The sequence below is a fragment of the Poecilia formosa genome, unplaced genomic scaffold (assembly GCF_000485575.1).
Source record: "Poecilia formosa unplaced genomic scaffold, Poecilia_formosa-5.1.2 Scaffold439, whole genome shotgun sequence".
Classification (NCBI taxonomy): Eukaryota; Metazoa; Chordata; class Actinopteri; order Cyprinodontiformes; family Poeciliidae; genus Poecilia; species Poecilia formosa.
The window spans coordinates 139,423-162,017 of NW_006800378.1; the positions used below are offsets into that span (position 1 = coordinate 139,423).

The 22,595-nt window shown below is 39.2% G+C and overlaps 2 protein-coding genes across 2 annotated transcripts in view; both read left to right on the plus strand.

Annotated features, from left to right (window-relative positions):
- The window catches only part of ifngr1l (interferon gamma receptor 1-like), a 17,134-nt gene extending 4,222 nt beyond the window's left edge, over window positions 1–12,912 (plus strand). The window contains exons 2-8 of the mRNA XM_016663730.1: window positions 5,565–5,691; window positions 6,044–6,228; window positions 6,374–6,558; window positions 7,320–7,482; window positions 8,801–8,916; window positions 9,001–11,339; window positions 11,454–12,912. Of these exons, the coding sequence (XP_016519216.1) occupies window positions 5,565–5,691; window positions 6,044–6,228; window positions 6,374–6,558; window positions 7,320–7,482; window positions 8,801–8,916; window positions 9,001–9,351 (1,127 nt within the window). The 3' untranslated portion in view covers window positions 9,352–11,339; window positions 11,454–12,912. The remainder of the gene's footprint in view (window positions 1–5,564; window positions 5,692–6,043; window positions 6,229–6,373; window positions 6,559–7,319; window positions 7,483–8,800; window positions 8,917–9,000; window positions 11,340–11,453) is intronic.
- Window positions 12,913–13,534: 622 nt separating this feature from the next.
- il22ra2 (interleukin 22 receptor, alpha 2) lies at window positions 13,535–22,035 on the plus strand. The gene is made up of 7 exons (XM_007577387.2): window positions 13,535–14,323; window positions 16,881–16,952; window positions 18,214–18,328; window positions 19,343–19,527; window positions 19,686–19,828; window positions 20,909–21,065; window positions 21,153–22,035. The coding sequence occupies exons 1-6, from the start codon at window positions 14,248–14,250 to the stop codon at window positions 21,053–21,055; spliced, it is 738 nt and encodes a 245-aa protein (XP_007577449.2). The 5' UTR covers window positions 13,535–14,247; the 3' UTR covers window positions 21,056–21,065; window positions 21,153–22,035.
- The last annotated feature ends 560 nt before the right edge of the window (window positions 22,036–22,595 follow it).

The following is a 22,595-nucleotide window of genomic DNA, read 5'->3' on the forward strand; positions in this document are numbered from 1 at the left end:
CCGTTACAAGTGCAGGTTTTAGGCATTTTAACCTTGGTTAAAATCATTCCACGGTTCACTCCTGTGTGCGCCGTTCAAAACCCGTGTCTGAACGCCGCTCTTCATTTGCCAGCCGTCAACATGATGATGAGTCAAACTTGGATAGGTTTCATGTTGTACATGACGTTTATACGCTCATAGTGGTGAAGACTTGTCAAAACTTGTGAATTTCAAAATGGACTCAATTTAGAGATGACCATGTGGATCGTTTAAATTTTTTCCTGGACATAATTGGATCGTTAGTCATTTAAATAATGTGTTTGTTTGGATTGTGACACCCCTAGAGACTGGAGTCTCTTAATGCGACTTCGGTGAAGCCGCAGAGAGACATTATGCATCTAAAAATAAGATTGTTGTGAAAACTTTGCTTCTCCTTTTCAACTAATATTTTATGACAAATCAGTGTTGTTTGGATTTGTCACTTTACTCTGTAGTGGGATTTTTGTTTTGACCCTTTTTTTTTTCTTTGTTTTTTTGTACTCTGTTATAAAATGTCCCATCAGTCTCAAAGAATATGACTTTCAGTTTTCTTTTTCGCCTTCACTCACTTCTTACTCAGTTGCACCTGGTGGCTGGCTGCTGGTAGTTCAGCTTGCAGGTTAAAGTATTTAGCGACTCTGTCATTTTATCGTAAAGTAAACCTTCAGTTTTTGTAGTTTAATCTGCTCTCCTGCAAGACTCAACAAAGGTAATACCTCAGTAATAACACAGAAAGTGCAATTGTAGTTTCTCAAGTCTGAACATGGTTTATTTGCAGGTAAAATTGAGATTATTTAGGATGAATTTGACTGGCAGTGTGAGGAGTCATGGCTGGTTGAATCTGAGTCAGACAGGAAGTGTGTCAGTATCAGGTGTAAACACGATCTTAGTTTCTGACTTTGAAATCTAAACATAACCACCTGCGGGTGTTTCTGTGGATCCTGGCTCTGCGGCGAAATGCTTCGGGTTTGAACCTGTGGCTTTGGTGATCCTTCCATTACAGGATTAATGGGGTGGATGCTCTTCATCTTGAACAGGACGAGATGTTTGAACCTGTCGAAAAAAGTGAGTCATACGCTGATCCCGCTAATGCCACGCTTGAAAATAAATGAGTCACCGCATAGAGATGAAACCTGTCCTCCCAGAGGATGGGGAATTTCTTAAATTGCCCGTCATTGATGGCCTGTGGAGGTTCCCCTCACGGCTTTGTCCCGTGGCCCGAATAATACCTCTGGGACGGTTTTGACGACGTCGGCAGAATCAGAGCAAAAGCACCCGATGACAAACTTGACCTGCTTGTGGTTTGACGGTTAGCAGGAAGTGAAATTCAGGTTTGAACACAAGCGTTACCTTAGTGAACTCTGTAAGTGATGTGAAAGCGGAAAGTAAAACCAAAAATGGAGCAACTGAAATAATAATTTGGTAATTAACGTGATGAGGTCATGAGGACGTTTCATCAGTGAAACCGAACTAAAAGATGGTTGAAATGAGAAAAGCTAATGAAGAAAACTAAAAATTTCTTACTTGGGCATAAAAGTTTAATTGAAAGTCTTTCTTTTTTTCTTTTCCAAGTTAATATGCTGCTTCTAGTGTTTCTTAAAGAAACAGTTTCTGTGCTTCGAGCAGAAATGCACCAATTAATCGGTCAAATGTTTGAATTATTCAAATTACCCAAATTTCATTTATCCCTATTCATTGAATGCTTCAAAGCTAATGATTCCCATAAGTTCTGCGACATCCAATTATTTTTTATTTAAATGATTAAACAACTGGTCAAAGGTTAGATGTGTGTTTGGTCGCATGAATGGGGATAATTGAACAATTCCTACATCCATCAAGAGCATGCAGCTTCTTTTTTCTCCTATAATCTTAACAGGCTTAGCAAAAAAAAAAAAAAAAGTGCATTGTAAGGTAGGATGTCAGAAAATTTGACATCCTACCTTACATCCTTTTGGGGGCCGTTTTCATTTCCGTTCGTCATATTTGTCGTCTACTGTACATGCATGAAAGGATGAGAACCATAAAAAAAAAGTTCAAAGCGTTACAGTTTTGTGTTGCTATGATGTTGGTCTTATCTGATCTTAACGGGATGCAGCAGGTTTGCAGACTTCCTGGTGTGAACAGAGGCAGAGGTGTGACGGCGTCAGGCTTAAATGACTGACATGATTATTATGTGTGAATTTAAATCTGTCCAACTGGAAAATTAATGTATTAAATTCCTGAAACAGGGGAGGCTGTTTAGTTTGCAGTGAATTGTTCTGGGTCTCTCACAGGCGTCGTATCTTTCATGTTCATCAGTGTTTGTCATTTGTAGGTTCGTTGCAGATTAACTCATTTTTGTTCTTCCACACAGAAACAACCTCTTTCTTTTAAAAGCCTCATTTCATCGAGATGTTGAACCCGAACCACATTAAAAAAATAATCTAACTTTTAGTTTTGTTTGTGGCCTGTTGTCCGAAGGCATTCTTTCCTCTCTTCTGCTGTTTGTTCACAGTGATGTGGTCAAAGTTTCTTCTAACATTTGCGTCTCAGCCGGCACAGAAATTGTGGAGGAAGTCTCATGTGATTTAGTATCGAGCGAAGGAAGGAAGGAAGGAAGGAAGGAAGTTGGGGAGCGCTGCTGGGAGACGTGCCGATGTTCAGTTCTGCATTGACACGTCTTCAGTCGTTACCCAAGTGTCTGCTGGGTAATGGCTCAGTGAATGTGCCTGAAGCAGAACTATGAGTTTGTGTTTTAAATGCTTGTTTTACGTCACTTTTTTACATTGCACAATTGCTTGTGCATGTCAAGATTCTGTGCAGGACTATCTGGACAAACTTCCCTGATAACAATGGAGGACATTTTTTTGTCATTTTGTTGCAAAGCACTTGCTGGGAACACTCGTCTTTTTAGAAACTGATGCCATCTGCTTTCTCTTCCTGCTTCTGTTAGACTTTTTTTTTTTTTTGGATTGAAACAGTGGTTCTCCACTGGTTTAGATCGAGTCCTGCCTCAGAGGAGAAAACAAGATGCTGTTGAATAAGAAAAATTAGATTTAGTCAGCAGTGTTCATTTAAGTTATTTTCTCAGGATGTATGAAGAAGTAAATGAACTGTTTTTGTCCAGTTTCCCCCCCCCTTCCCTCAGTATAGAAACATGAGGTTTATGTTAGAGCTGAATGGATGTTTTTAGTCCAAATAAACTGCTTCACCAGCCTATTAAAAAAAAAGCAGAAATCATTTAGAGAACCAAACAGTAACTTGGTTCAAAGATGGAAGTTGATCTATAGAACTCAGCATTTTCTATTGAGTTCTTGGCCTCCAAATTTTATTGCGATCAGCATTTGTGGCATTACAGTATTATAAATGTTGCACTGTGTCCATGGTCACAGTTCAGAGAGGCTTAACGTACGTTCAGTTTTTAACCTGTTGAAACGAGGCTTTGGCGTCACGTTTAGAAAAGCTGAAATATAAATTAGAGAAATGAAATTACAAGACAAACATTATTGGCATATTATCCTGGTAATAATATAATGGTCTGAAAAGTTTGTCTTGTTTCATTTTGTCTAAACCAAAAGATTTTCACGTCCCCCTTTTTAAATTGTCAGGATTTTTTCCTCCCACCTGAATAAGGAAGGGAACATTAACGGTGTATTACGCCAACTGCAGGAAAACGAATGCCGTGTATGAAACCACTTGTTTAAAAAGAGCGGAGCTCATCGACGTACTGTGGTAGCAATATTAGGTATTTTTAAAGGATGTTACCTGTTTTTTCCAGTACAAGTAATTCAGTTTTAGGTACTTTTAGCTGTGCTAAAAGTACCTAAAACTCACTAAAGTACCTGTAGTGGTGATTCCTCATCACTACACTTAGGAAAGTGGCAGCAGCAAAACTACGTTCTGTAGCAAATGAATTTGTTGGCTAACAAGGCATTTAAGGTGAACGTCATACGCTATAAATTTATATTTTGGTTTTCTCTCTGTGGCGGCAGACAATGTTTCTAATGTTAAACATCTAAAGTGTTAACTAACACAGAGCGCTTTCCTCCAGACTTCAAGGAGCATAAGTTCAGATTGACAGTGGTGTATTACCAGTGTGTGTGTGTGTGTGTGTGTGGTTGAATCTTGTGGTTGACAGCTTCAGCCGCTAACTTTAGTACTGTGGTTATCACTTTTTTTAATTTTTTTTACAGTGTATGACTGAGTTCCCACTCAACCCCTCTAACATCTACACTGAACATGCTTTCTTTTGTTTTGATTAGTTTTTTTTTTCCCTGTGGTGGATCTTATTTGTCGTGCTTAAGATCACAAGAGGAAACGAAACTGAAAGGTGTTTTTATTTCTTCTTCATATGTTTAAGTGACTCATAAAAGCGTGGGTGGAAAATCTGTAAGTCATGTGACAGAAATTACAGAAAATGGCCAAAGTCCAGCTGAACAATGAATAAACTCATACGCTTCTCTTTCCCTTCATTATTATTTTCACAGCTCTTGTCTCTAAGATAGTTAAGCACGGCTTCCCTCTTCATAAATCACAGAAAATAAGTGAAAGCAAGTAGAGGGCAATCTCAGTCTACTGAAGCGTGGTTGCTGTTTTTGAATAGATGCAAGTGTTACAGGACTTTGTCAGCCTGATTATAAAGAATTGACTCTTCACATTAATTTTATAATGATGGTGCAAATTAAAATACAAAACTCAGCAAGGGAGTTGCCGGCAGCTGCCTGGCTGGAGGGAAGGTGGCAGTCTGCTTCTGCTGCTTTGTTTTAGAGGAAGTTTGTTTTCTCTGACAATGTTGGGAAGTTGCACGAAGGCAGTGGCTTCACAATGTCTTAAGATATTTTATTTATGGTCTAACAAAGTGCAGTAAATCAAGAGCTCATGTTGGACTTCTTTGGTTTGGGAGAAGACTACAGATGCCTCTAAAAATTAGAATGTCATAAAAAAAATTCAATATTTTTAATCCTATGAGAAAGTGAAACTTTATCTCTCTGTTGATTATTTATTATTGATAATAATGAATCAATATTAGTTTGACTTTCTGGAACTTAATTTAAAAAAATACAATATTTATGATATCAACACTTTTGAATCTGTGCACTTGAAAATCTATGCATCGGTTTTCCAACACTGCCCTCTGGTGGTGAACTCATCAAACGTGTCAGAGTCTGTATACAAAGGAGCTAAATGTATTGGATCATCAAAAAGTTTAGATTTCAGCAGTTCAATTCAAAAGTTGAAACCTTGCCTAATTTAATTCATGTTTTTATTTCAGTTAATTTTGATGGCTGTGGCTTTCAGCTCAACGCAAACCTTCAAAATGCGTCAACAGTGTCTGGAAAAGTGTCCAAACACTCATATTATATTTCATTTTATTCTGAAAAACAGTGTTTTAGGTTTTTATGTGCTGTAATGAATCTGCTGCACACATTCATCTTTAACAGTTTAGCTAAGACCTGTAAGCTGTGACTCTTTGATATTAAAAGTTATGACTTTATCATTTTAGATGTGTCTGATCATCCAGCTCCTCATCATGTCTGCAGTCTGATCTGTGTTTTGTGTTTCCACAGTGGCTCCTCCGACCAACGTGACCCTAACCTGCCGCAACCTGCAGAACATTTTGTCCTGGAATTATGATAACGATGTTCCTGGGGTTAGATTCAAAGTTTCAATCCGCTCTACAGCAAAAATATCAGGGTACTTTTTATGTCTCTATATTGGTTCTGCTTTATCACAATATATTTTCATGACATTTTTTTTTCCCACAATCTAATCGGTACAAAAATTACACTAGACGTATATTTGTTGTTTTTAACTAAATATTCATAGTTGTCACCCTGTCCTGCATTTTATTTAGCTCATTAACTTACAAATTAGAACAGTGTGCTAGTATATAAGAAGGTGAGTAAATGGTTTTAGGTTAGAAAACTGCATTTAAATACAGAACAAAATCATTTTTCCAGGTTGCTCTTTCCCCTTTAACTGTTCAGTTGTCTCTTCCACCCAAAGCTTCAAGTAATTTTCTGTTTTTTGTCTTTTTTCTCACCAGCGACTGTAAAGAAAAGTGGTTAAACGAATCTTCTTCTCGACAAGCAGATCTTTCGCTTCTGTCAGATCCAGATATTATGTACCTTGTCGATGTAAAGGCTGTACTGGGGAAAGATGAGTCTGTTTCGTCTCCAGAGGATGGCATCGAATTTTCCTATTTCTCCAGTGCTCTGAGTGGTCAGAAATGTAAGTATATTCAAGAAGTAACAAAACTATCAGAGCAGCCCAGAGACGCTGTACTGAAGGCTCCAGGCTGCTGGGGTCTTTTTTTTCTCCCCAGTGTGATTAAAGTGTGTGTGTGTGTGTGTAATGATCCTTCGTCGTTTCTCAGGTCTTTTGGATATCCCACCCGTTGACATCACTACCCAGGACCAGCACCACATGCTGGTAGAGTTCAAGCATCCCTGGCTGGTGTACAAGGACGGGCTGTATAGATGTAACACAGAGAAGAAGAAGAAGATGAAGAAGAAGAACGAACTACCAAACTTTAAGTACACCATCAATGTGGTTGGCCAGGTGAGACTGCTCCCTCCCAGTTTGGTCTTTTTGCCTTTAACTTTCATCTCTCCAATAATAATAAGATTATGAACAATTCCCTTCTGGTTTTCGACCTCTCCACAGTAAACGGCTCCAATAAAAATCACAATCTCCTACTTTCATCTAACTACTGTCGTCATACTGGACTTGAATTCAGCCTTTATGTCAAAGGATCCTCTGTCAATGAGGATGTGATGTCCACATCTTCATTGACATTGACGCATTGACAGACGTCCTCTGTGAATGCGACTGTCTCATTCACGGAGGTCATCTGTCAATGACATCATTGTTTCTCTCAGTGACGGCGTGTGGGAGAAACACACCCTGTCATTGGAAGGGGTGTTTTTACTCCCACACACCCCTTCACTGGTTCATCTCCCACCATTCCAACCATTCTCAGCACATCTACCAAACATTGGGAAGCAAACTATTCCCAACATTCTTCTATTTCTTCTGGTGTACCACTAGGCTCAGTACTTGACCACCTTCTATTCATCATTTACCTCCTTCCCCTTGGTCATCAGAAAACACAGTGCAGACTTCCATTGTTATCCCGACAACATCCAACTCTATATCTCGTCCAACCATTGCTGCTTACACAAGCAAATATTGATGTTTGAATCTGCCTTCGCAGAAGCAACTGTGCAGAACTGCTTAGAAACCATTTGCTTTAGTTTTCTGTTTTACCTACAGTATCACTCTCAGTCTTATTAAAACGGTCCTGCTGTCTGTTCTTGAAGGATAAGCCCCACTCCTCTGACTGTGAGGAGGATGAGTGCAAGATCAGACTGCAAGTGGACATGAAGCAGGACAAACACTGTCTGAAAATCAATGGAGAGCTCGAACTGATGACTGTGGTGACCACAAACGAATTCTGCACCGAGAAAGCCCCACCGCCTCTCAGTTGAGTAACGTTTCATTTGTTTCATTCATATAAGTTATGATGGTCAAAACTTTTTTGGCAATATCAAACCATGAACGATTTAAATAGATCAGCACAACTAACATTAAACTCAAAAAGACACTTTTAAAGCCTACCTCCATCTCAAAAATGCGTATTCAGTTCTGATCTGCTGCAAATGTGTTTCAGTCAGACACCAGCATCCCACTCCATATGGGTAAAAGCCTCCAGTTCATTTATATTGCAGGGGCTTTTTTTTTTTTTTGTGCTGCAGCTATTTTTTTTAAACATCTTTGCTGAGATTTTAAGTCGGGCAGGAAAGACTGGCACTTCCAGGACTTGTTCTGAACCTGAGCCTGGTGGGCTTTGAGCTGCGCTTGGGATTGCTTGATCCTGTCTCATCAAAATTTCTCTCAGGATTTCCCAACACATAACTGAATCCATCTTTTCCTCCACATGTTGCTGGTTTCCTGTGACACCAGTGAGCAACCGCCAATGCTTCACCGCTGACTTGGTGTTTTCACCTCTATCTCCATTCTTCTCTGGGGAGAAGAATCTACTGATGATGATGAACTTTATTTAAAAAGGGACGATGCGCAGCTCAAACCTAAATGTCACCATTTGATGCTCTGTACCAGACTACAGCAAAAGCTAATTTGTATCTGTAGAAAGCTCCAGTTTTGTTACATTGTGTGACGATTCTCAGAGCAGCCTTTGACGGCTTCCTCTTTCCGCCACCAGATGGCGTAGTTCGTGTTTCTAAAACTTGCTAACTTGTATTTTGTAACTGAACGCTCCTTTGTCTCTGTGTCCTCTCTTGTTTGTGCGTGGTGACGGACAAACTTATGCTTTTATCGAATATTATATTTAAGGGGTGAATAGTTTTGAGCCAATGGGATTCATTGTAAGCAGTATTTGGTATTTTACTGTGGAGGAAATTGTGAAGACCAGTTTTGCTGTTCCTATCTGAGCAACTTTGACTGAAAGCAAATTGTAGTTGATTCTGTAAGAAAAAACTTAAGTATCAAAAATGAGAAACGAAGAAATGGAAAGTCGCTCAAAATTTTTTTTAATTTTAACAATTTAGAAGATCTCTGTATTGATAAAGAGACTGACAGAAAGAAAAGCTTCCTTTTCACCATTTATAGTTTTGCTCAGTGTTTTGCACATAAAGTCGCAAAAAAATATGACAACAACATGGCAAAAGGTTCAAGTGGTCCAAATGTTTTTTAATCTTGTCCAAGTCCACTTATATCAAGGTACCCAGACTTCCAGCTGCTGCTGGCTATAACTTTGCGTTTCTTCTTCTGCTTTGTTTAGATCGCACTGGCCTCATTGCTGGCATCACCATCGCCATCCTGGCAGCACTGGCTGTAATTGCCGCCATGGTTTTCTGGAAACAGACGAGGCCCACCCTGGTTAAAATCAATTCTTTAGTACGTTCAGTCGATCAGAGCTCATCTGAACGGATGATTGTCTGTTCCAGCACTAACCTTGTTTTTTTTTCTCATCTGTTTTAGGTGATCCGTAAAACAAACAAGCAAGAGTTTCAACCCCTTCCCGATGTTCCCAGTCCTGTGACAGTGAGCCCTTTCCCGATGCCTCCCGAAGATCCGCCTGTGAAACCCGTCATCATTCCAAAGACTGATGAAGACTACGACCAACGCATCAAGTTGTCACCCAACAACCAGGCTTTTACTGAAGAGCGAGAGGAAGAGAGCACGTCTGATGACCCGTACATGAGCGGGCAAAAACTGGACAGTGACTCTGAAGAGCCAGACTTCATAGAGATAATCCCCTCTCCTTACGAGTGCCGGGGGGTGGTGGTGGAGTTGGCTCCCGAGGACCGCGCTGAGGGATACCGGGCCTGATTAATTGGTTTGATCTAAAAGAAAAGATTAACAATTTAATAACGGGGGGGGGGTCCTTCTCCTTCTCTTCACTTCTTGATTGTGAAAATACGAAGGCCTACGGACTAGAAAACCTAACTGTATTTTCATACAGAGCCAAAATCACAGCTCATCCACTAGTAGTATCTAGCTGAGAATCATTATCACACAGCGACACCTGCTGGCTGGATACTAGCATTACCACATTTAATTAGCTATGAGCGCAGCAGAAAAAAAATCCTTTTAATTGCACTTTTTGTATATACTTTTTTTTATTGCTGGTGTTAGAGTAGCAAGTTACAGTAAGATTTCAAATCACCTCTTAGCTTTAATTTTAGTGACTTTCGTTGTGTCGACTGCAGGTGATCTGAATTAGTTTTTCAGCACTTGCCATAATCAGAAACCTGTGAACGGAGATGTAGATTTTCTGAACGGTGCAGTTTCTTTCTTATATGTATAATAATTGGCTAAGTGGGAGTGTTTTTGTGCCTTTTATAATCAGTGCTTTACTGAGGTGAAACTAAAGATTAATGAAACTTTGGAGAATCATGAAAGTTGATGTCATTAAGGGACGCAGGTGCCAATCTTTGTCGAAGTGGGGAGTTTAAAACTTTGAGTGGGTCTTTTCTACGTTATCCAGCTGACTCAGCACTTTATTCCCTCATTAGCTCCTAATCTGAGGTTTTTACCAACCTATCGGCAAATCTCTCTTTCTTGCGCAGGTAGAGGAAGGAGAAGCAATAATGGCAATCCCGGAAATGCTGTATAAAAATATTAACTGGGAGATCATCTTTAGGCAAAAATGAGACGCAGGAAAGTCTGGAATCCAGATCAGATTATGGGATTGTGAATGTTCGTCCCTCGCTCTATAAGACCAGCCAGTAAAGTCGCGCGAACTGAGGCTGCACGATGTCGTTGAAATGCGCGATTGTGACGTTGTTGCTGAATATTCGTCCATTTTTATTTTCCCTTTTATTGTTTCCCCACTTCTGTCGGTGAGCTTCAGCGCCACAGACACTAAAGACATGCGTCAGCTGTGAGCTTCAGGGACCGGAAATGGATTAAATCAGACATTTTGCTTCCAACCAGTCATTGTATTATTCAACTCCACTGTAAACTGATATGTTGACAAATATGGGTTGTGCCAACATTGGTTTTAATCTCCCAGCACAGCTGAACATGTATTATTAAAGGTGCATTCGGCTCACAGGATTTTAGTAATAAGTTAGCTCAGGTTCTTATTTTTCCCTGTCTTTCCCCAATGGGGTAAACATTTTTTTTATAAATGTCGAGCTGTGCGTTAGAGAATCTTTATAAATCTCTAAATTTTTAACTCTAAAAAACTGTGGAATAGCCCTTTATTTTCTTGATACTAACAGAAAGTACCAAAGTTGGAGCACCTTGTTTTTCATATTTTAAATTTAAACAACCTTCATTCTTCTTCTGTGTTGAAGGGTGAACGCCAGAAACATTTGACCCAGCTGCATGCCATGCCTTGTGATAAACCTGCTTCAGCTGTTTTATCTCGTCCTGATTTAAATATGCAATGATGGTGTTTGATCTGCCCTACCTTTTCACATACCTCTTGTTTTTATTTCCACTCCATTAATGTTTCAGCTTCAGCACTCCGATAGCTGAGTTTTGTTTTTGGTTCAAACTCGAGGCTAATTCATTTTCATGCTGCTGAGGAGTTGCACTATGATTTCTTAAGATTATATTTTTCTTTAATTTTTTATTTTTGATTCCCTCACTTGTAGAGAATGAGCCACTTTTTTAAACAATCGTCAACCTCTGACACAGTAAGGCGAACCTGCTTGATAACTTCCCCCAGGAGAAGGAAAACCCAAAGAACTCGTCCATTGTGAATATAAAGTCATGTCAGTCGTTTTCATTTCAAAAGATTTTCCATGCTCGACTTTTCTTCACCTTCCCAAGTGGCTGGATTTGATGTGCGTCTCACTGAGCCCAGCGTTTAGCCAGCGGTTAGCCAGCTACCAGCGGTTAGCCAGCGGTTAGCCAGCGTTTAGCCAGCGGTTAGCCAGCGTTAGCTAGCGGTTAGCCAGCGTTAGCTAGCGGTTAGCCAGCGTTAGCTAGCGGTTAGCCAGCGGAGCCCGAAGGCTGGCGTGAAGCTGAGGGGCAGAGCTGCCAACTTGACATAAAGTACCGTAAATACTTTACCGGTGGAAACAGAATCCATTAATATCTAACGGTCAGTTCATGACGTCTGGGACAGAGAAAAAACGTTGTGTGGCTTTAATGTTTGCGAGACGTCGCTGCTCGCCTCGTTACAGTTGAACGGAATCTGTGTCAGGTTTCTGTGCCTTCAGGAAGTTACTGTGATAAAACGGTTTGAAATGAGCGCTTTATTGATCTTGTTAGTTTTATTGTTTTGGAAGTGGCATGCATTTTGTTGTTTAACTGAGTCTGACATACCGTCTGGAAGTTTCTACAGGGGGATACACACGAGATAAGAGACTGAAACTTTAGCTAGCAGCAGTGATTTAGAGCATAGAAATGTTTTTTTTTTTTTTAATAGCAGCTTTTGTGTTTTAGGCAATAACGGGAAAACACTCAAATCCCAGAATATATGTGACAGCTTGAGCGCAGCTCTGAAAATCCAGCAAAGACTTAAACTACAGGATTCAGCCGAACCTCAACCGATGCAGATTCGAAATATTCCAAAACGTCGATTGAAATTTAAGTTGAAGTTGCACGTAAAGGTTTCTTTGCTTACTTTGTGTCTTCTGAAGCCCAAATAAGAAACTTTTGTTGCAGAATCACAGAAAGCTTTCTCTAAAATTAGTTCGACTGTTAAACCAACCAGTGTGCTGCTTCGGCGTTGCATGCTAGCTGAGCGGCAGGGCCTTTGACTGCTCCCCTCCACATTGTGGTTGCATGAAAAACTTCACAACATACTCAGAAATAAGTCTGGACTTATAAGTGTTGCTCACAACTTCCAGCTTGCTGTTTGTTCATCACCGTCTCTGTGGTTTCACTCGCATTTCAATGTTTCACGTACACAAAAATGCATGCTTGTGTTTTTTTGTTTTTGTTTTGTTTGAGTTTTGTTCGATTTGAGTTTATTAAAAAATGATGTCATTCTCATTTCTCTCATGTCTGAGTCTTTTCACTTTAATGAAGGGAAGTTGGCATTTCGATAAAGTGAGCCTCCAGATTACAGTGCTGGGACGGTGCTGCTCGACTCACACGTCAGGCCTTGGTTTAAGGGAAGAACCGTGGCTCCCATTACAGGTCATGACATTTGAATGCTCCATGCGGTTCGTTCCTCTTACGCCGTGTGACGGGGAAGACGTTTTGTCTGCTTTTGGATTTGTTTCCTTCCTTCCTTTTTTTTATTTATTTTTCATTGTCTGACTGTTGATATGTCCATATCAGTGCTTCCTGTGCCAGAACTCATTACGTGTATTATCTTTTAAATTGGCGGGCATCTGGTGAGTTTCTTGTAATCTACAGCAATTACTAACCCGCTTTGTCATTGAACCACCATTACAGATCATTACAAATAAACTGCCTACAAACCTCGTATGTCCAGAACTAATTAACTTTTTTTCCTTTTTTTTTTCAGCACTTTGACAAAACAACATGAAGTAGTGCATAGTTGTGAAGTTGGCAACACAGTTTTACAAAGACTATGAAGTTTAAAGTGTGTTTGTATTTACTGTTGCTGTGGTTGCAAGTGGCTTTGGGTTTCGTCATCACCTTCTTTGCACATCTACACGTTAAACGTTTGTTTTCTCATTCAGCAATTGTATTTAAGTCTCTACTTTGACTAGGACATTCTTATAAGTAAATGGTCTTTGATCTAAACCAGGTGTCTGCAACTTTTAAAATTCAAAAAGCCTTTTTTTTTTTTTTTTTACCTCAGTCCAGTTAAATAGAACTCATTTAGAGCCGTTTCCCTTTAAAAAAGGAAAACTTCTTTATAAGCGCAATTTTATGGATGCATTTTTTCTTTTTTCTTTTTTTGCTTGGGTGAATGTTTACAAAAAAAATTGAAACCTAATCAGAAAAAATAGATTAAAGGAATATAAGATTAACACTTTAGGTGTGACTCAGCAATTCAGTTACTGTATTTCATAAAAAGACTAAAAATCTGCATTTAAATATCCATATACATTTTTTTTAATAGTTTGTTCTCTATCACTTTTAGCTAAAGTTACTAGTAAGCCATTGAGGGAAGGCCCAAACTGACTCCTGATCCGAACCAGTCCGTTTTCCTTCCTGTGCTGTTCCGGTTGAGTCTAATCTCGAAGCCGACTGTAGAACAACGGTCTGGTTTTTACCGGCCCAGCAGTTCTCCAACAGTGAACTTTACAGCTTTAATCATCCTGCTTATTAGGAATTAGGTAATATAGATGTAACGTTTTTATTAGTATATGGTCAAACTCTTTATAATCCCTCAAACAGTGAAGTAACATTTTATCAGTGCATCAATTACTATAAAGAGTCAGAGCAAACACTCCTACTGCTTTAAAAATAAAACACACCTAGACTTCTTCAGTACCACTGTGCTGCTAAATGCACTTTTGTCAATCATCTTTTCAAATATAATTATTGGATGCTCTCAGAACCAACTGTGGGGGGGAAACGGTTCACACAGCTCCAGCCTGTACAACTCTGACTGAATACGGGGGAAAGTTTTCTTCACCTATGAAGATCAGCTAACATCTGAAAACATCTACCTTAACTAGATGACATGTTTTCTAGTCTCTCTCGTATTTAACATTACATGTTTCTAGACTGATCCATTTAAGAGCTCTGGTGTGTTTAGGGTTTCTGCTGCCGGACGGATCTACTGTGACTTTCTTTTAAACGGTTGTTTTCATCTGTGACTGCAGCTAATCCAGCGTAGTCACCATGGGCCCATTGACTGCTGCTCTGAATAAAGTTCTCCTGGATCAGCCTGTGAGTTCAGGTCCACACACACGTCTTGGTAGGTATACAGTTCAGACATTTTTTTTTTTTCCTCCTATGAGTTTCAGATTAGTTAAAATTTACAGAATGAAAAGCTTAACACCTTTATTTACTTCTCCACAATGTTCTCCCTGATCAGTTTGTCGTCTCTCTTCAAAAGGAGTTGCATGCCTTATTTTAAAGATTTTTATTTGAGAAAAAAAAAAAGTTAACCACTTTGGCTGGACATTGGTACATTAAAATGCAGAGATTTGTGATTGACAAGAGAAGAGAAAAGTTCATTGGTGTGAATTCTGCAAAGCTTTAATGTTTCAAGCATTAAAGCTGCAGTATTAAAAAAAATGTATTTTTTTTTACATTCTTCTTTAAACTGTTGATGTAACAGCATAAGACATAATCTGCAAAAAGATCGATCTCTACCTGTACCTCCTTCCTGAGCTGCTATTATCCTCTGAAGAAACGCACCGCTCCCGACCAAAAACAACCAATCAGAGCCAGGAAGAGGGTCTGCTGCTAAAGGCCGAGAAACGACTTACTGTTACAGAAAAAACTGTTTATCTGCTGTCATTGGCGGCCATGCTAACTAGCCTAGCATTTGTAAAAGGCTATGCCAGCTACAGCCAAAACAGCAGGGAGGCTTGATGGGGATGAGCAGCGCCACACAAGATTGTGATTGACACCTCCTGGCTCTGATTGGTTGTTTCTAGTTAGCTGGATGAAGGAAAAGAGTTTTTTTTTTCCCACAATTGTCTCATACAATCACAAGATGGAGACAATTTCAACAAATGAGTAAAAAAATTTTTTTATTTTTTAGTTGCGTACTGCCATGAGTGTCCAAATAAGTTAGTACAACCAAAATCATAAATAGGATATAATATTCCTCACAACCGCTCAACAGCAATATAATTTTAGAAGCTGCTATTAATATCTTGCTAGCGTAAAAGCCTCAAATAGGACCGAAGCGAAGAAGAAACAGGAAGTTCAGGACGGGACGCCACTCTTCTCTTTGTTTCAGCTGCTAAGAACAAACATTGACTATGCAACTCATTTCTAGTAAGCTGAGAATGTTTCCTAGCAAACTGGCTGAACCTTTAATACAATACCAGTAATGGATCGAGTCAAAGATCCGGCACAGGTTACTTCTTCAAAACCGAGCAGAACAAACTGGAGTCTGATTCCAGATGTACAGACTTCAAAACTCATATTTCACCAAAAACCTGCTCATATTTACACGTGACGGGGAAAAAATGAGTTATATCTCACCTCAATGAGGGTTTAATATGAACAATATCAACATGATTATCACTTATTTGAATAGGGGCAATCATATCAAGCACTACAGCATTTATAGCCTTAGCTAAATGTTGCACGTTAGAACATGAACACAAACGCTTTACTGCAGGTTTGCTGAAAACTGCTGCGTATTAAATGAAAGTACTGAGAAATAGTTTTTAAAACAACTGCTGAATTCTTTCTATTTCTTTACTTTTTCATTTTTGTCACAAATTTTCGGTCCAGAGCTGCTATCTGCTAATGCCATCATGCTCTAAAAAAGAAAGCAAAAAATAAAAAACAGTATATGAAAGGCTTGATTTAAACAGCTATTCACATCACCACATCACTACTTATCTCAAATAGATATTTGTTAGTGATTAAAACTAAAATAAAGTAAATAAAGTTTCTTGTCTTCCCTTGTCTCTAATTTCATTCTGGTTATTTATGAAGTAATTTTTTTATGTTTCAATCCAATATTGCTACATCATTGCTTGAGTTCAGGAAAAAAATTATTAAATAAATGTATGCGTCGAGACTGCACAAAGCCGCATCTCCTCCATATGTAAGGAAGCTGAGGCCAAAAAGTTTTGAAACTGCCAGAAGTGTAACTATTGACAAACTTTACTGATTTTTTTTCATATGTTTCTAAATTATATTGAAGTTGAGTAATAAAAAAATTTCTGAAGAGTCTCGAAGGCTGAGAGACTCGTGAAGTGAAGGCCATGGAGAGTATCAGAAAGAGCAGGAGCTTCTTAAAGAGACAGGCTCAATTTCAATGTGCAAAGTCAAATTTCCGTTTAAACCATGTTTGAAATATACAGCATTTTATCTCGACTGCAATAAAATGACACAATGTGCCTGGAAAATATATAAAATACATTTACAGATGAACTAACAGGGAAATAGATAAAGTTTACAGTTTATCTGTAAAATACATTTACAGATAAACTAACAGGGAAATAGATAAAGTTTGGCTTGGCTAATAGTGATTCTAATGGATTTTATAATCTGAATTACTCATTGTTTATGGTTTTAAAATCTGATTTGTGAACTTCTGAAAACAGGAAAAAAACACGACAAGTGATCCATGACTTGTTTTTCTGATGACAGTGGCATTACATATGAAATAATAAAAAAAAAGAGAAAAAGGGGGTTGAGGGGGAAATATATGACGGTGTTGTTAAACATCACAAGTGCCATAAACGGGGCAGGGCAGTGTGGCATTTAGAAGGGGGAAGTGATGCGACGTTAAAGGGGACGGGGTTGCCAGCAGCGCATTTGTGAGTGTTTGGTTTTCACGGAGCGCATCATGAACCGCCTGCTGCTGGGAGCCGTTCTGCTGGAGAAGCTGGCCCTGTGTGTCACAGCTCAAGGTAACCTCCGCTCTCGTCCTCCTCCTCATCACCATCATCATTTTCTTTTTAATCTCATTTTATCACAGAGCTTCAGCCGCTTTGGAAAAACACCAAAGTTGAATTTGAGACGTCCTGACTGAGATTTACGGCTGCGATGTCAATATTTTCCTTCAAATCTAGTTTTGTTGCAGATGTGGAAAAACATTATAGTAAATTTCCTTTACAGCATTTATTGGTTTTCTTTTTGGTAGATCCTCAGAGACAGAGAAGGTCAGTGATGGTCAATAGGCTGTCAAACCTGTTCGCTGTGTTTGTCATAAACATCGACTTTGTTTTTTAAAGGGGTCACATGGCAATCACTGCAAACAGAAGCTGCAAATAAAACCAAATATATGCATATATTTTTTTTTACTTTTCTGCAGCAGTACCTTTGCAGCAGTCGCACTTTTAAATTTACTGATTTGTCACTGATGCAATCCGAGGTTTTCCTACAAAATGTGAATTCTGGCTTCGTAATTTGAGTAAAAAATATGAGTTAATACCTTGTTTTGGTCATTACCAGTCGTAACAAATCATCCTAAGGAGGAAAAAAAAAAACAGTTAAATGACTTTTAGAAATTTGAGATTCCTCTACTCCAGTGAAGCCTGATGACAGAAGAATTTGTGATTTACGTTAGGCAGCAGTGTTTGTTTTGGGTGACGTCCTCCTGACCTTCCCAGAGGCTCAGGAAGCCTCTTTCCCTCCAAACAAAACCAGCAGGTTTTGTTTTTTCTACTTAAAACCCAAAGACATCACTTTGAGCCGGTCAAGGAAACCGCACAACTCTGTGCAGTTTCCTTCAGTTTTACCTCACTTCAAATTTAACTATTCTCTTAAAAAATACAAACAAACAAACAAAAAAAAGAATTCTGTGTTGAATTAAGTAAAAGCAAACAAATTCAATTCAACAATAGTGTCCCAGGAGATAAAAAAAAAAGGTTTAGTTAAACAGATGTTTATAAATGAGGTAATAAAAGAATAAAATACGATAAAACTTGACTAAATTTATTTAGAAGAAGCTTCAATTTCAGTTTCATGCTTTCCTTTATCCTTCTCTTTCCATCATTATGTCATCATGCTAGGCACTTAGAATAAGAAACCAAACCACTCAAACATCGACCTTGCAATGCGTCTGCAGTTTGACATGCTGTTCAGTTCTACGTCTTGGTGATAAACTCCTCCAAACGTCACTTATTAACTCTCATCTGAGCTGCTACAATGTGACTTCCTGTGTTGCAGAGATGCTGGCTCCACCTGGACAGGTGAAGTTTGAGTCCATAGACTACAAGAACAGCCTGCACTGGGCCGCGCCCACAAACAGCTCCTGCCTGCAGTACCACGTCCAGTATAAGATGTGAGGGCTCACACACACTCACACACACACACACACACACACACTCAGACACACACACAGTCAGATGGATTCCTTCTGCTGCTTCAGCCTTTTGATCTGCTCAACTAGGAATTCATTTTTTTAATGGCATTTTTCTCTTGTTTTATTTCTTTAAATTGAATTTTTTAAGTCTTAAGTTTTCTCACCAAGAGTGAAATATGAAAAAGGACTTCTTCTCTCCATGAACACGTGTTTTTGGACCAGTGTTTGTCTAATATTTAAATTTTAGAAAACCCACCAGCAGAGGGAGCTCCTCCTCCAACACCTTAACTGACCTATAACCTTTAACTGTGTGTGTTGTTGGCTTAATCTACTACAGATTAAGATTAAGAGAGCACTTAAAAATTGCTTTCAAGCGTAAAAATGAATATAACACGAGGAAGCTAACATGCTCTAATACGTTTCCGCTTATTTTGTTAGTTTTAACTATCAGATTGGCAAATCAAAATTCAACTATATGGTTTAACTAAATGCACCCTGACCTTCAGTGCTTTTTGCACAAATACATTCGCAAATCTTTTTTTGTTCTTCTCGCATTAACAGATTTACTCTGTAAAACATTGAAAAATCAGGCATTGACCTGCTGCAAGATAAATGAATAGTTCTATTTTGGTGGGATTTTGTGGAATAGTTATTTGCAGTCAACGTCCTACCTGTGCTAGACATTTGTTCAGAATGACCCCAGTTTGAAGAACTCAAGCAGACTGGAGCCAGTTAAAATCCAGATTGTATCTGGAACAACTCGAACTTCAGAACGGTTGCTGCAGCTCAGCGTTTCGGATTTTTACGCCGACTAGAATCAGATCATCATGTCCATTCAACATACAGTGTAAACATCCATTCTTCTGTTTTCTGTTTTTACAACCCATTTAAACTATCGGGTCTTCAGTGAAGCCAAGCATAGCAGCAAAACCAACTCCGACTTCTGTGATTTTCCCGAGTCGTCTGACAGAAATATCCGCTCACCTCTCACAGTTACGGCGAGCTGGACTGGCTGAACGCCAGTAACTGTCAGGGCATCCACAGGCACCACTGTAACCTCAGCGGCGCCACCTCCGACGTCAGAGAGTGGTACTACGCCCGGGTGCGAGCGTCGTGTGTGGCCACCAGCAGCAAATCGGCCTGGGCCATGTCCCGCAGATTCAGCCCCCGCTGGGACAGTAAGCGCCGACCCTCCTCTTTGACATCAACTCCTTTATTCTATCTTATTCGTTGAATTATTTCTGAAAAAGATGGTGTCTGAAAAATGTATTTTTCTTGTTTTTGAAGTTACAAACCATGTCATTTTAATGACAGTTGACTGTTTATGTATCTGCAGCCAAAATCAGCCCCCCCACGGTGAAGCTGAACTTGTCCAAACAGGGCGTCGTTGTCCAAGTGAAAGCCTCCAGAGTGTTGATGCGCAAGGTGCACAACGGCGTGGACAACAACATCTACGTCGTCCACCCTGGTGGAAAGGAGGTAGGGAACTCACACAGATTTTTACCCATAATCTCTGCTCTTCAGTTTCACCCAAAATCTGCCAGATTGTTATTAAAATTTTTGTACACTGACCCCTGCGAAATTAGTAATATCTCTTCATTAATTAAGATGATTCTAGAAAACTCTGACTCAGGGGGTGCTCAATATATATCCACGCCACACTTTTCAGATTTTTATTCGCAAAACAAACCTGAAAATTTAGTCATGGATTTAATAGAAAAGTCCAAAAGTGAATATTTGACCCAAATTGCTAAAAAAAAAACAACAAAAAAAATAGTAATAAAGACTCCAAATGATGAGAAAAGAAAGAAATACATTTAATTATGTTTGAATTCTAACTGCAAAAACAAAATCATAGCAAGTATGTTTTTGTCTAGTTTCTAGTGCAGATATGTTAGCACACTTGAAATATGACAAAACCAACTCACAAGTTACTTTCCAGCAAGTTATAATTTCTTTATATTGATAAAAAAAATCAATTCCTGGATTATTTCATTTATGTCTTATAATCGACATTTTTCCCATATTGAAAATGGATAAAATGTCTTGTTCCATTTGCAGATTATTCACTTACAGTTAGCACTTTTTCACCAATATTAATGAATTACAGACTGAAAAGAAGCTCATATATCTTGCTGGAAAGTTACTTGTCAGATAGTTCTGTCTTATTCCAAGCATAATAAGATATTTTGCATTAGAAACTAGACCAAAAATACGTGGTAAGATTTAGTGTTTTTGCAGTGCAGCATCTATGTTGCGTTTTTTTTTTTGTGTGTGCAAAGTATCATTTGAAGCCGTTAAATTCTGCTACGTGACAAAACAGTCGCAGTCACAGATTCTAGGGCAAAAACACAGATCAGATTCAAATAAAGGACAAATTTAGGGCAACATTTGTCCAGTCATGAAGGCAAAGAGGAAATAGAAAATGCTGGGGCAGAAGAGGAAGAGTAGAGGTGTAAAAAAGAACAATAACAAACAGGAAAAAAAAGAAGAACCAACGCACAGCTTTGCGCTGTGCGTGATGGCTGACGTGCGGCGCCTCTCTCTCCCCTCCTCCAGGAAGTTTATGAGGTGGCGAGCGGCTCCAGGCTGACTCTGACAGAACTGAAGCCCAGGACACGCTACTGCGTCCAAGCACAGACCGTCGTCCCCCGGCACATGAAGAGTAGCGATCGCAGCACCGCGGAGTGCATCACCACAGACTGATCACACACAGGTCCGCTTCGGCACCAAAGAGCTGTTGTGTCCGTGAGAAACGCGCCTGAAGAGTTTGACGGGTTTCCTTCTTCTTCTTCTTCTGCAGACGCCGGTTGACTCGAGTCGTCTCGTCACTCCAGTCCTCACCCCCTACCTCCACGGCTGCAGACACAGGTGTCTGAACTCGGACAACTGGTGCGATTAATGGAATCTTTCGAGGAGCATTTTTTTTTTAATTTAAAGTCTGTTGCTAAAACTTGAAACTTTCTAGATTGACATTTTGGAGCATTTTCTGCTGAGGATCACTGTGAAATTCATTTCTTTGTGACGTTGTTGTTGTAACTAAGTTTGGTTATTTTATTTCGTTTGTTTTGGAAGCTGAAGTGAAAACATGAAGACTATTTTATCTACTGAAATATTTATGCACAAGTTTAACATTATTTAGAGGAAACAACCTTTTGACATTTTGTTGTTTTTTTTTTTATCTCAAACAAATGAGAACGTACGAATGTTCCTGGACGTTTTGGACACGGCGTTTAAGAAAAAAAATGAAGAGTACCGGAGCTTCTGTTTGAGATTAAAAACAAAAAATGTTTTATACCTCATCTTTGTCCTGCATGCATCAACTCACTAATAAAAAGGATTCATTTCCTCTTTTAAAAGTTAATTTGTTTGTGTGTTCAGTTGTTGCGCTGCTGAAAGGTCAAAATCGTCTTGTAGGAGAGTTTTTATATCCCGGAACGTTCTCGTGTTTTGTCAAACTTAAAACCACAAGGTTGGTTGTATTTCAATAAGATAAAATAAAATAAAATAAGAAAATCAAATAAAGAAGACGACAATAGGCTTGATGTGGACTTTATTTAAAACGTTGATAAACATGATAACTCTTGATCGATCAGGCATGACATAGCCAATACTGTCAGGATAAACACACACGGCTCACTGAAACAGATCTGAACCCGGTCAGTGTCATCAGCAGTCTTTAAAAAACCCCCAAAAAAACAAGAAGAAGAAGTTTTACACGGTTTGATCACTTCGCAGGCCTCTACGCTTCGTCTCCTTCACATAGCAGCAGGTTGGATTAGTGGTTTTTGGGTCTGAACGCAGAAAAATTCTCATTTCAAATCTGGTCCCCATCGCTGCCGTGGCAAAACGTCTTAGGAATGTAAGAGAAAACATTCGTCACAAAGCGGCGTGCTATTTACAGACGGTTCTGGAAAACGGAAGAAAACCGGCTTGTGGAAAGCACCTTTAACAGTTTGAGACTCGGATACTTCACGTTCTACAAAAAAAAAAAAAAATGTAAAAAAAAAAATCAAGACGCACGCAAACGTCAGGAAGACATTCACACCGTCTGGTAATTCAGATGCTTCTCTAAGTTCATTTTTTAGCCCTTCTCTAGGAAACTCAGTAAGACAACGAGTGAAACAAGTGAAGCGGCGCCATACGCACTTTTCAGTTACAGTGCAAAACCGATTCAGAGCTCTGGAGCGTAGAAAAGGTCTGGAGAGCAAAGGCTGCTGGGATACAGAGACCTTCACAAGTCCTG